The 15,354-nt window shown below is 27.4% G+C and overlaps 1 protein-coding gene across 7 annotated transcripts in view; it reads left to right on the top strand.

The window, feature by feature from the left end:
* Nmdar2 (glutamate ionotropic receptor NMDA type subunit 2) overlaps positions 1-15,354 on the top strand; it is a 203,625-nt gene that overhangs the window by 92,571 nt on the left and 95,700 nt on the right. For all 7 annotated transcript variants that reach the window (XM_072900943.1, XM_072900991.1, XM_072900952.1 and 4 more), the window contains exon 3: positions 1,752-1,923. In XM_072900943.1, the coding sequence (XP_072757044.1) occupies positions 1,752-1,923 (172 nt within the window). The remainder of the gene's footprint in view (positions 1-1,751; positions 1,924-15,354) is intronic.

Below are 15,354 nucleotides of genomic sequence, written 5' to 3'. Positions count from 1 at the left end.
AATAAAAATATCTATGGAAATATTAATTCATTTATAACAATTAAACAAGAGATGGAAAATGGGGAAAATTATATTTCAAAATTAGTATATTTATATATATTATAAACATATATATAAATTTTGAAGGAAGTAAAATATATTTAAAATAATGACACGAACAGTTTTCTCTTATGCTGAGAAATGGGCATCAATTTGTTAATATCACTTTGTTTTGAAAATGATGTCAATAAGTAAATAGTTAGTGATTGATTTCCTTGTTCATCTATTACACTTTTATATTGTTATATTTTTATATTATTAAATAAAAATAAAATCTGATGCAATTATATACTTTAAAATTATATAAAAATACTATGTTTACGTTTTGACCGTCGTGCATAAACATTGAAGACAATCTTATTTTCTTCTGTTTTTTTGAACAATTACTTGATTGATATTTCTAATAAAGATTATGATTGATAATGCTAATAAATTTCCAAACGTAGACTGTTGTCCAGTCTCAGTCTATTTGTTCTAGTCACGCCGTATTTGTTCGCATCGATCGATTTATGCAACAGGTGCGCAATATTGATTCTTGCGATAATAAAGTGAATGAGACATCTTTAGTACAATTTTCTGATCGCTTTGAATAATTAATATATCATCAATTTTGCTGAATAAACAATGAAAATTATGATCAGCTGCTTTGTTGATGTTTCAGGAAATGTTATCGCATAATTACAAAATCGCGATTATAGTGTAATAGCGTTTCCTAAAGTGAGAATATTGGATAAAGAAATAATTAATTATTTAATTTAATAACTTTTGTGTTATGGAATAACACAATGTTTGTAGCGATTATATATCAAAAGTTAGACAATAGCAAGGCAACAAGGTTCATTCTAATTTTTTTTCTTATCTTGAAATACAAATTCAAAATTTGCCCATAATTCTCAAACGTTATATAGATATATAAAAAGTATTTTAGTTTAAATATTTTATTTGATAACTAGTATTTCATTTAATAATATTATTTTCATTTAATAACTCAAAATAAAATTTTATAAATTTCTAAAAATTCAGTGTTTATTTAAACCATATAACAAATGAGTGTTTTTATATTTATTTATTAAAACATGTATGTTTTGAATAAACATCAAAATTTTTATTTAATATTATAATAATATAGTATTTACGATACGTGACTGAAAAGAAATGGATAAGAAAAATGCATATAAGAAAAATTGACATAGTACAAATTAAAACTTAACATTGTATAATTGATTAAAATTTATTAGAATTATACCAAAATCAATGCAACAAAATAATCGTAGCAATGTGATTGAAACTGAATTGATACAGAAAGTAAGTGTATTATTACATAGAAAGAATTCTACACACGATATAATAAAATCCAACAGATGACACGAGAATGTCGATAATGATAAAATCATATTATAACGCCTGACGATTGCACGTTTCCCAAAAAGATTATACACGTCACTGGCAATATATAACATGTTGGTGTTCGATCCTACTAACTCAAGCTATTTGTAACGTAACGGACACGTCAGCTACGTTTTGGTAGAAACTTTGCGAAATATCGTTTCTATGCGATTTGTTGACCATCTTTTTCGCCGTGTTTGATAGAATGAAAGTAATCCATCACATATGCTCACGTTGGCCAAAACCATACATAGGGAATGAATATTCATAAAAGAATGCACGTTTTATCAACATTTTATATTATTCTTATCATTCTTATGTAACAGGTGGGCATGATGGTTCCGTACAAATCTTTCGGCCAAAGGGAGTATACCAGAGCGGTTACCACTGCTATCAGCGCGTTACAAAGAAGCACGAGGGGTCCGAGGTTGGGATTTTTCCAGCGATATGATTTGCACGTTAAGATTGCGATGAAAGAGCTCACACCCAGTCCTACCGGTAAGTGTTAATTTTATTTTTATTGATCACATTATTTCGACGTTTCTATCTTTTACATATTTTATTATATTGTACCTTTTCTTAAAATCAAAGATTATTCTAAATTATGCAATTGATTAAAATGGTAGGAATTTAAAAGTTAAAAATGTTTAAAAAAACAACAATATTTTTTGATGCAATGTTGGGTTTTAAATTTTTTACAAATGGCAAAAACGATTTATTTTGCATTGGAAATACGATATGTGTATATTCCACATATATGCACATGTATGAAAAAGAAATTTGCATTTTAAATCTAAATACTATAATATATATAAAAATAATATCTGTAAACATTTTGAGAAACATTCTTTACTCTTATTCTCAAACGAATTTAACATTATATGCACATGTTTAATGACAACTTATTATTCATATTAAAAGGCTTTATAGTGAATAATCATCTTTAATTCGCAAAAGTAAGAAAATTACAATATTCTGTCGGTGAAAGAGATTTTCGACCAATAATATTTTTTATCATTCCGATCACAAGTTATGTGCAAAATCGTAAATTCTTTCTGAATTTTTCAGATTCTTGTGAATATCAGATTAAAAGGGAAAAGAGAGAAAAAAAAACAGAAAATTTTATAGATTGATTTGAACTTTGAATCTATTTCATAAAACTTTTCTGAGCGACAACTTGGCCTTTATCAAACAAAATCTATACGTCGTTCCCTTTAATAGTACCATTCTTTATGTTCGTAAAAGACAAATCAGTATTTCATTCGTGCAATAAAAAAAATTCTCGTTGCCAATAGAATACAAATTTAAAGTATTTTAATTTGTCGGTTTATGTAGCTTATTTGATTTTTTATGTATAACTTAAAAATAATAAATAAATATAAATAATAAATAAATATCATTACTTAACTTCTAGAATAATTTTTAAAATATTTTTATATACATACATAATGATATCTTTATATATATTATAATATATTATAATATCTTTGTTACACCGCAACACAGATTATAACATAAAGAGAATTGCTGAATAATTCAAGAGATAATCAATTAATATATTACGCTAAAATCAAATGTACATAGGACACAGGCACACAGACAGTGGAAATAAAGTTATTTATTCTAATAAATAATAAAGATAATTTCAAACTAGGTTTTTTATAAAGTAAATAATTAATGCGTGATATGAAAGTACAATAATTAATGAATAGTGAATGAGCAAACTTAGTTTCATATATATAATAGGTATTTGCAATTTTGTCATTTAATTGTCATCGTAACAACTAATTAGAAAATAAATGCAGTAATGACAAAAGGCATATAGGCGTATTAGCTTTAATGCGAGTATAATTATGCGTCAATGCAATTATGAGCAAATTAGTCCTTATTAGTTATGTCGACGCATACATTTTCATTTAACTCTTGTTGTTATATGCTTCATATAAGAAAAATTGAACATGTTCTTTCAGCTTTATAAAATTGCTTACAATATTTTTTTGTGAAATAACAATACTTTTTTATATATTTAACACGCATAAATATAAAATCTCTTATAAATTTTATACGCTGCATGTGTATACGGTTTGCAAATTGATTTATACTATTTTACAATTTTCATCTTTTCGTTGAAAAACATTGATATTTGTGCTAAATACTGTTATAGAAAACTTCACATCAGTTTTATATAAAATAGAAGGAAATAAAATTAATTTTCTAATTATTGTAGATTTTAATAGAGATCAAAACGTATAAAATGCATCTATTCTGCAACATTTGCATGTGTTCATATTCATAATATAGCTTTATATTTCATTAATTCAGAATAGAAACAATCTATACTGCATTGACGTAAATATTGATTAGAAGGAACTCTTCGAAAAATATAAGAATATTTTTAATGTTTAATTTCGATCTCTACTTGTTAAGACTGAAAAATAAAAAAGAAGATTATATTTTGCGCAATTTGTAGAAACTGTTAATTATATACTTTTACTTAAATTGATCGAACGTGGAGAGATTAAATAAATTTAATTCTTTTAATCTATAATAACTGTTACATTCAAAAATATATGAATCTATAAAACTTTTAAACTGAAAATATATAAATTTAAAGCTATTTGAATATTTCTAACAATAAAAATAATCGCACACAATTAAATTCTTTAAAATTCCAATTTGATATAACTTTTAAAATTATGATAAAGCACATAAAATTTTAAGTGCTATTTTTATAAGCTATAAAAATATAAAGTTTAATATTAAAAAACGAGTGTATTATCACACACTTTTTCTAATTTTTTGTCGTAATTTTAATATATTTTAATATTACATAGAAATTAAATCTACCGTAAATATTTTACAAGTTCATTGGTCGCACGCGGTAAATGACAATCGAACGTGTTAACCATCGATTTTCCATAAGTTTCTATTGATATTGACAAAAGAGCTCAACAAATTTATGAAAAATCGGAATCGAGCTAAAATCAGATGTTTTCATGCTGCTGCGCTCCATTGAAAGAAAGAAAATCATTGGGCGCAGCTCTGCTATGTAAATCACATTAGGAGAGTTGGACGACAGCCAGGCGCCGCTCTTCCAGACATCACCACACTTTTTCTTCTCTATTCATCGTCACATGCCAGATTCAGTCATTGCCTTCTGATGAATACATTGACCAAGAAATGGTCGTATTACTATATGGTATCTTAGAAAAGTGATGGCAATCACTTGGTAACGCAGCTGCGTCGCTGGCTGGTTTATTAAATTCTCGTGCTGTAGGAAAATTCTGAACGCCAATGCAGAGTGGAATTAATGGAGCTGGCAATGCGGAGATTGCAAAGTAAAGCGCACAGAGAAACTCTAAATGCACGAATATTGCGTTCATTTGCGACAATTTCCCAGAGAAGCGTCTTGTTTTTGCGGATTCTCTACTTGTATTATTGAAATGGGATCTTTATAGAAGAGGAAATTTCTCCTTGAAACAAAGGGCGAAGAGAATGTCACATAGGAAATAATTATTGTTAATTTACTGGGAATAATTTAATTTATATTTTTTTATTATATTTTGTGATATATCTCTCGGTTTAAAAATTTTAAATAAATTTATTTTAAATATTTTAGATTACACATGTAACATATACAAATTATATTGTTCTCTTCCCACAAAGAATACAAAAGTAATTTAAACAGAAAAATATGACATTTTTATATCTCTTGTTTGATCAAGTCAAAAATATATTTCAAGAAATAATATGTATAATATTTAATGCTACCTATTATCAATTTTGACCTTTAATGCAGAAATATATATTATAAATGAATAAAATATATGACATTATATATTTATATGTATTATATATAATATTAGTATACATTATCATAATTTTGACTTAATATTCGTGTAGTATCCATTATTTTCTCGAGCATTACGTTTTTGCGCGGAAATTCTTCTGTCGGAAATTTCCTGGGATCTTATCAAATACTTCCGCACAATCATGCGGAAGTTAACAGTGTAGGGAAGTAGCGAAATGGCTTGCCGAAAACCGGAAGTAGCTAGCCCGCAGGGCAAATTGAACATCGCGGTTAAACGCAGCAGCCGCAACGGCTGACATGTGTGGAGTAAATCGTGGGTCACCGCCAGGAGTCACGATCGATATCCGTGCTTTCTATATCACAAGAACAATTTTCAGATGTACAATAACTTTCTTGCACAGCTGTGTTTGATAAAAATTGGAACGTTAATCTGTAACTGATATATCAAAAAAACCATTCTATCTATTCTATGGATAGAATTGTATAAGTTCTAACACAAGTCGTTTAAAAAAAGCACGGAAAAATTTAAGAAACGAATATAATAATAAAATAAATTAAATATAAAGATCTTAATTATAAGAATCTGTGTTTGTTAAATTATTTATCGAACATCAATTAGAATAAGAACGTGAAATAACTGAAATCTATGTTAGACAGTATATAATTTCAGACAAAATTCAAGACAAAAATATATTTTTAATTTTATATGTCGCATATTTTAATATATGTATATGTATTTTAATATAAATATGTACTTTGTATATTAATTTTGCATTTTAATTCTTTAAAAATGTACGTGTGTATGTATATTTTTTATTTAGTATGTGATATGAAATTATAAATAGACTTTTGTCCTATTGTTTTATATATTATTATAGATTGTCTAAAATAGACAAAATAAAATGTTTATTTATAATGAGATTAATTTAATTAGCCAATTAATTACATATAATAGAAAATCATTAATTAGATTATAGGCTAACGATGAGTAGGCAAATAAAAATTATTCTCAGACGTGTTACATTCGAAAATTTTTTCTTAATGCTAATAGAATATTGCGAAAGCTGCATCAAAACAAACTGCAAATTTTAAAATATGATGCATCACAGCAATAAGAAAAGTTTAAACAAACTTCGCGATTGTTGGTGTAGCTTTAGATTACTCGCATATCGACGGCTATAAAGCTAGGTACGTGCCAGCAGCGCTCTGCGAAAATCCATCGGTAATTTCAGCTGTCGTCACTAGAGGAAGTCGCACTGCTTCTTAAGAAAGTATCATGCTTTTCATCAAGTAAAGTGAACCAATTAGTTTTGCCAGTTCTTCGATAATTTCGATAATGTTTGATCGAGTTTGAACCTTATCGATTATTTAAAATGTTATTAATCTTCGTGCTTTACTCAAGGGATCAAATGGATAAGCGAGCTTTTGAGCTTGCAACCTGTCGCCATCTGGCGAAAAATGTCTGAACATTTTTACACGTGCATTTTGAAATATGCAATTTGATCGTAGCATTAAAAAAAAAACTGCAGACAGAAGCATACGAGTCAAGATTTAATGACATTGGTTAATATTTTATTATAATTTTAATGACACTTTAATAACAGTTCGTGATGAAATAAGTTCGAGAAAAGTTTATATCAAATTTTTTGTATAAATTCTTCATACTAAGTCAGCAAATAAAATGAAAATTAAATTGAATAAGCTGAATCTTAACGACTTGTTTCATGAACGACTAAGTTCAATGATTTTTATATATATATGCTGCAATAAATTAAAAAAGTATAGAGAAAAATGTAACTATATATTTAATTTTATCAGATCTTTTTAATTTTTTATTGAATATATATATATATTTATATACACACACACACACATATACACATATCTTTTAGAAAAAGATAGAGAGACAGAGAGAAAGAAAGCGAGAGAGAGAGAGAGAGAGAGACATTTATTATAAGATATAATATGCAATTGAAGTTGAAAGAAAATTTATAGTTTTATTTCATTCTGATTTAGATTAACTCTGGTTCAATCGACTTTATTTAATACCAAACTGAATTTGACATACTTATCTCTAGTAATTACTTTAAATTAATTAATTCGACTGGAAATTTAAATTAATTAATTCGACTGGAAATGAGAAGCTAGAAAGTGGAAGCAATATAGGAATATATTTATTAGTAATTAGTTTAGTGTTTTAAGATTAAATATACTTAATTCGTAATTAAATTTCCAAAGTAAAGCAAATATTACTTTAAAAAATATGTCTATGAAAATATCTTGTATTTAATATTTAACTGAAATTATCTTATATTTTACTAAAATTTGGTCGCAGTCGAAATCTTTTGTTCTATTACAAATGCAAATAAAAATAACAGCTTTAGAAAGACAAAATGCGCGCGTGTACACGTTTCTGTTGACTCTATAATTTGCATAAAATAAATAAACGTAGATAAAATTCAGGAAATATTAAAGAAAAAATGATAAGAACGACAAATATTTTGTTTTGCTTAAATAATCGACGAGATAAGTAGTGTGTGTGTGCTAGATTAGTTCTTTCATAAACTTCTAAATTATCTTTATCTGATATTATAGGCTATGCGCTATATATAAATTTTCTCTCTTGCTCACACACTCTCTCTCTCTCTCTCTCTCTTTCTCTCTCTTTTTTTTAAAAACTGTATTTATTATTTCTATTAATAAAAAAGATAATTACTATTATGAATCTTTTTTGCAGACACTATAAAGTAAATAGAAGAACGATTTGTTGTAAAATATAAAGTTAATAATATTTTTATCTTAAAATACGTATAAATATTCGAGAGTGTACATAATTTGTGAAGAGAATCGGAAAGAAGACATTCCAAGTATTTTGGCTGGATACCATGAACCGCAAAACTTTCATCAAAGTATTGGCCAAAATAAAAGATTAAGATATATATGAAAAGTTTAGAAGCTAAATTTTTCAGGGACTTGTAAAAGGTATAAGTGAACTAGACGGATGATTTCCTTCCGCGCTTCCGCCTTCCTTCTGTTCTCTTTCTTCTCTTTTTTTTGCCAACTCTATTATTACGCTGACAAGAATACTGATTTATGTGTCTTTTTCACAGTTTCTTTCTTACGTAACGGAAGTAGTTTCGATTTGCTGGTTGCACTTTCATCATATAATTTTTTTAGACTTCCGTAATCACGTTAATGAAGAATAGCAACAAATATGAGATAAAATATGCATTAGTCACAATTATAGGCACATTAGATTATTATTGTTAAATGTGCTATATTATCTTCGAATATTTTTTTTACTAACTTATATTTTCCAGCTCTTATTTTCTTCCATTTTGAGAAACGCACATTGATATTTATATTGTAAATTTTGATCATATTTATGCCAAATGGATATATTTCTTATGTATGTCACTCACATGACGAAACTTGTGATCAAGATTTCCGAGCAGTTAATCTACAGCCAATTTACCGTTCGTGACATCTCCGTTATTTGATCGCATTTACTTTAATCAACGGCAAAGCCTCTCACATATCAGTTTCCATAAAATACTTTATGTCTATTTACATATACAGAAATATTAATATTTGGTTTGCGGCTTATTAAATAGCTTGTTTGCATAAGAAATATTAATATTATATTTATATTAAATAATTTTATTAAATATATAAATTATTACGATATAATTATATCTATATTATATTCTTTCTCACTTTCTCTACATTTTTTTGCAATTAGAATGTTAAGAAAATATTCAAATTTTAATTACAAAAATATACTTTATTTTTTAATTAGTTTACAGGATATAAGATATTTTTCTCCAAACTATATTTCTTGATAAAATAAAACATTAATATAATTTTTTTATAATAAAAAATTGATTCAAATACCAAGTAAGATCATTGTCAGTTATTGGCAGACGCCTTTTATTTTCACAATTTCTATCTTTATTCCTCTGCATATATATATATATATATATAAAATGTACATTATCTAATAACTATTTAGAGAAATTTTTAAACAATCAATCGACATTTAATCTATGTGCTGAAAGCAGCTTGCTATAATAATAGGAAGCTGTTTAAGTGTTGGCCTACTGTTTAAAACGCTGATTGAAGAACCTTTGAATTATTTGCCTTAATGTTCACGTCCTTATTAAGAATCTTTTGTTCGCTAACAGTGCTGAGAATTGACAAAGAGTATGAGAAAAAGGATATAACAATATGAAAGGACTTTAAGAAAAGTTATAATAGCAAACATTTTCACAAGTTATAAAAAATTTTCTCTACGCATAATGATGTTCTTTCATCTTTATAATAGATTTAATAAGATAGGTCACACATACAAGTAAAAATTATTAAACTATATATTTATAACTTGTAGAAAAAATTATTATAAAAGAGAAAAATAGAAAAGTTGATTAAAAAACGTAAGCAAAAAATATATTTAATCAATAATGATATTGATCAGATATATTGTTATATTTATTACTGTATTTATAGTAAGTGACAACTTATAAATTAATACAAATAATTGTCGCTAATTTTCTCATAACTGTGAAATATCAAAAAACTAAGCACTTTGGAACAATGTGTTTAATTAAATCAATATTTTGTGTGTTAATTGCAATTATATTAATGCTTGAACTATATGTAATGAACTGTACATAAAATATGTAGATGTTTATCATGCATTTTTATGATTTGAATTTGATAGTTGCTTAATTTGAAAAAATCATATACAGTATCCCTACAAGTCGCAAATGGTTGTTTTCCCACCCAGTAAGTCATTAAGCCGAGAAAAAAGTTAAAGCTATACATTTCACAGGCAATAATAAATCCTCAGCTCTGCTTATTAGACGCGTTCTCCGTTTTCTCTGAATGAGATCTATTTTTTGGAATATAAAGAAAAAAAAAAGACATGCTTTATCACCTTCCTTGAATAACTTCGCGATTGTTCGATCGATTTCACCGCTAACTTAGCAACGACATTCACACAAAGACTTGCGCTGACCTTTTCTCGGTAAGTTCGAGTCATTTGAACAAACGATGTTCCCTTATCACGCGCCATTCCCCGGATTGATGCGGCTACACGCCCCTCTATGAAGCTCAAATTGGTACGCGTCATTGATTCGTAATTTGGAACGCAGACTTTTGTTTCTCATCAAACTTAATTTTCTTTTTTATTCTTCTGTCTTGTAAACATATTCTGATGACAAAACATTTTTTGCTGAATATTATATCGACCTGAGACAAAATGGGTATAGTATAGTCATATATAAATACACATAATTAGATATGAAAAGATCTGATAACATATATAATTTTATATGGTCATATATATTAATATCTGAAATTTGGCGCGCTATTATCTTATGTGACTATATCTTTATATAATCATATTTGGTTAAATCTGATTATATATGAAAACAGACCTAACCAAATATGATTATATAAAGATAAGATTATATCACGCCAAACTTCAGATATTATTATATATGATCAAATCATATTGCGTCAAATTTTAGATTTAATTATATATAATCATATATAGTTATATGTAATCGCATAAGTTCATTTTTTCTCGGAGATGTTGTACCCAAAAAATAATCTTATTTCTGTTCACATGTACATGTCCAACATGTGATTGTGCTGACTATCTAGATATTTTTCTGAAAAATTTTTTATACAAAATTTATGATTTGTAAAAATTATATTAAATTTTTACATATACGCTGTGTTAAGTCCTTTGTTCACAAATTTGTGAAGGGTAAGGTTTTAAAATCAAAGATATAAACAAAATTAGTAATTTGATATCATAAATAAATGCTTGTTGTATAATTATATTAGCTCGTTATTATTACAAAATTGCAAGAAAATTAAATTTCTAAAAAAAATAATGTTAATTATAAACTTGATTTACTTGGCATAAAAGAAGATCATACACATTTACTGGCACTCAAATTTTGAAATGCATTTTTTATGCAGAAAGCTAGAATATTTGTTATTGATATGATTTGATATATATATATCTGTGTATGTAAAAATGGTTTATATAAAATGGTTTATGTATAATAAAATTGAAAAAAAATAACTGCAATTCAATACATCGCGTTTTACGATTAAAAAGAATAAAAAAGCTTGTTACTTGAATTTACACATATTTACGACAGAAATTTTCTATTTTACTTACTGCCAATTTTTTTTCTTCTCTGGGAAGATATTTTATTTGCAAATTATCTTATTAAAAGTGATTAAAGAGGCTGTTAACAATATTTTTCCCGAAATGTTCTCTTAATTTTTTTTACTATTTTTAATGAAACAAAGAAAGAGAAATAAGAAGAAGGAGAGAGAGAGAGAGAGAGAGAGAGAGAGAGAGAGAGAGAGAGAGAGAGAGAGAGAGAGAGATCATTATTTCTTTTTTTCTTATTTAGAAAGAAATTCTTTTTGTAGTATTTTAATATTTTATAATTGTATTAAAATATTATGAATATTATTTTAGGATTGTATGTTGCATTGTTTTGTTTTATTTGTGTTATATATTATGTATTAAGTAATACATTAATATATCTTTTTGGATACTTTAAATGAAATGTCTTCTTTCTCTGTCATCTTTCTTTGTAATTTCTTGCGATTTTGACCACAAATATAATAATACAACCTTTGTCTCCACAACAAAGCGGATTACAATCTTGATAGTGCTTGATTGTTGTTTGTCAAGAAGTTACAATCATATTTACACTATAATCAGACGTTTTACTATTGCAATAAATTCTTCCGTAATATCGATACGATGTCTCAGATTTCATTCTCGATATCGTCTCGCTGTCGAGAACATTTAATCAATCTTGTTGCTCAGTTGAGCCATCGAATGTATCATGTGGACCACGTTATATATATATATATATATATATATATATATATATATATATGTATATAGGATCGAGCCCAGCTTAGCTGCTCGGTCATTCGTGACAACAAAGAAAGAAATCAAATCTGTTAATTAAACTTTTCAACGGTACTTTTCTCTGGTCAGTTCTTAATAATCGATTTTTCGTTTAAAACAAAAAATACAACCCTCGCACGAAAAAACTTTTCTTTTTATCTTTATGATTGTTTTTTTTTATATTATTTCCGTTTTTCTTAAGTAAATTCCGAGATAACTTTAAAAAAATTATGGAATGTTACGATTTTTACCGACAAAGAAAATGAATTGTGAATAACTGCATAAAGAATTTATCCGTGAAACAGTGGTGTACGTATACGTATGTACGCACACATATACTAAAATAAATATTAATTTCTTCTCTGACAGACATTTTTTATAGAGATTTTATATACAAACTTTTATTTTTTTGTATATACATAAATAAATTATTTAACTTTTGCAATTAATTTCTTTTTTAATAAAAATTTTGCATGAATAGTTTTTAAATTAGAACTGATTGCGAATAAATTTTTGGAAAAATAAAAGTGTCCAATATAATAGAAACTCATTTTGCATTTTACTTTATTATTGACTTTACTTTAACAAATTAAATTATGTAACTAAGTGTTCAAAAAATTTGTACTTAGATCTAAAAACTAGAATTTTATAGTAAACATCAAAAGCAATTTTAACGAATAGGTGAAATTCACGTGAAATTCGCGTTGAAAGTAAAGAAGTTTGGGACAAACGGTCAAAGGAAATTGCACCAGTCTACCCCGTTAACTTCTCTCGAGGGTGCAACCGAACGGAACTTGGTACTCGAGGCCGGATACGTTTGAATTTGTACCTTCTCCTTCCTGATCAAACTTGTACAACCGCGCAGCGTGTGTCAACTCGAGATATTGTTAAATGTGTTGTATCAAACTCGTTGAAATGGGTGAAACGAGTGACGGTATGTTTTTGATTTCAAATATTAAATCAAGGAAATCGCTATAACGAAAATAAATTGTTTCCTAAAAAATTTTTTTCAATTATCAATGCTACAATAATTTAGTAGTCGAAAAAATTAATTACACGACAGTGTAAAAATTATATAACTATTATGATACAACAGTCATTTGTGCAAAATATATATTGTATAGGAAAAGAAATACTTGCAACTTTAAAAGAGAATGAACGTTAGAATCAAGAGTTTGTTTAAAAGTCTGTTTTTCTCAAAAGAACAAACAAACGAAAGGACAAATGGAAAGGACGCTGAAGTAGGTCATGCCTGGAGCACGCATTGTTATTTGGTTCGAAGATGAAAAGAACGTATAGCGGCAATACTCCACAGCTGATACCGATGCGTATTATCTGTTTTTTTCTTCGTATAGAAAGAGAAAGAGAATGCGCTTTGTATAGTGCATTGATGACATTTGGGAACGGAAGCGTGGCAAGGAAAAAGAAAAACAATACTTACGCTAATGCGCAACCGATATAAGTGAATTGTTATCTTTGGTATAAGATCGATATGGCCAACTGATATGAGATCGAAACTGATTGAATTTGGAGAGAGGAGAGAGAGAGAGAGAGAGAGAGAAAAAGAGAAAGAGAAAAAGAGACTGCATTGTAGTCCACGCGGATATGTATAACACAAAGGCTATTCAATAAGGTGATTCGGCGCGAAATCTCGTAAGCCGAGTGTACGCGTTATGGTTTTCAGTGATTCGATGCGAGCTTGAAGCGCCCTTATGAATATTTGATGTCGATAGCGTTATGTCGGATTGTATGCGTCTCCCGTTACGCGATGGACATGCTCAGCCATATTTCCGTAGATAGCCGTATGCATAATAAAAAAGGGCATTTGCAGTTCCGATTTTATCAATATTATCGAGGGCACAAGGCAACATACAATCTCTGATCTTTCCAGAATTCTTTATATGTACAAATAGTCTTAAATATGTCATTTGCAGAATATTCATGACATTAATAACTGCCTATTTTAAGTTTAAGAAATATAGAACTTTCTCTTTCTTTCTTTCTTTTTTCTCTTTTCTTTTTCTTTTCAATTTATTCTTTAACATATGCTATTTTTTTCACTTTACAGTGTGAATAATTTTCAGTATCATAATGTGTTTATACAAAAATTATAGGCTGTTTTTAAAACATAAATATTTAAAATTTTAAATATAAAAAGTATGAAAATAACTCTAAAATTTTTTCCACTATATGTTTAAACTCACTGATTTTATTGTCAGTTTAGATCTAATTGACAAAATTTGAAGCAATTCTATTTATTCTTATCTTGTTTTTTTCTAAATAAATAAAATTTAATTACAATTGTTGTTAAATCTTTATTTTTATTTATTTATTAAATAAACATTAAGGTCATATTCCTTTTTTTAAAGTAACTGCATACATAATAAGAAAGTAGCTTATGATCTTATTTGTACCAGATATTATCTTTCACGGTAAATAATTTTCATAATATTCTATTTTTACTTAAACTATTTTAAGGAAATGTTGAATTGTTAAATAAAAGTGTTTTACATAATAATATATCTATAAATTAGCTGCTTTCTTTTCCTTATTAGACATACATATATACATAATGTATAAAATGTAATTATAGAATCAGTTGTCAATTTTTTATTTATATCAAAGATAAACAAGTGTTTAGTATAAATTCTTGAAACTATAAGCTAAGCTGCTCACTTACATTCCTGGCGTAATATTATTACCACTCGCGTAGAATTCCAGAGTGCGGGAATGTAGCCAAAATAATGTAATAAAGCGCTGTTGTGGAATGGTTCATCCGTGACAGAAGACTTATAACCTTGATCATAGTTGTCGTTTATTTATTCGATACAATGAGACCACATCTCGAATATTCTTATCATCGATATTTATGTAGATTGTATCTCTAAATTCTACCTTCAATAATACAAATTGAACTGCTTTCTAGCATGACATGGATTTTTCGTAAATGTTTGTATCGATGAAACGACATTCAATTATGGCTCTTGAGACCGCGATCTGTACACTTCGATTCACCAGCATCAAATGAAAGGTTTTGTCCAAACGTAAGACTTTATCCAACTCACTTTATTCGATTCTACGGTATGGTCAAGTTACATCGATTGTTAAAGTTTACTCTGTCAAAGTTGAATCCGATACTTATCTGATACGCGATAGTTTTGGTATATTT

This window comes from Anoplolepis gracilipes, chromosome 1 (assembly GCF_047496725.1).
Source record: "Anoplolepis gracilipes chromosome 1, ASM4749672v1, whole genome shotgun sequence".
NCBI lineage: Eukaryota > Metazoa > Arthropoda > Insecta > Hymenoptera > Formicidae > Anoplolepis > Anoplolepis gracilipes.
This window is presented reverse-complemented; position numbering and strand designations above follow the sequence as displayed.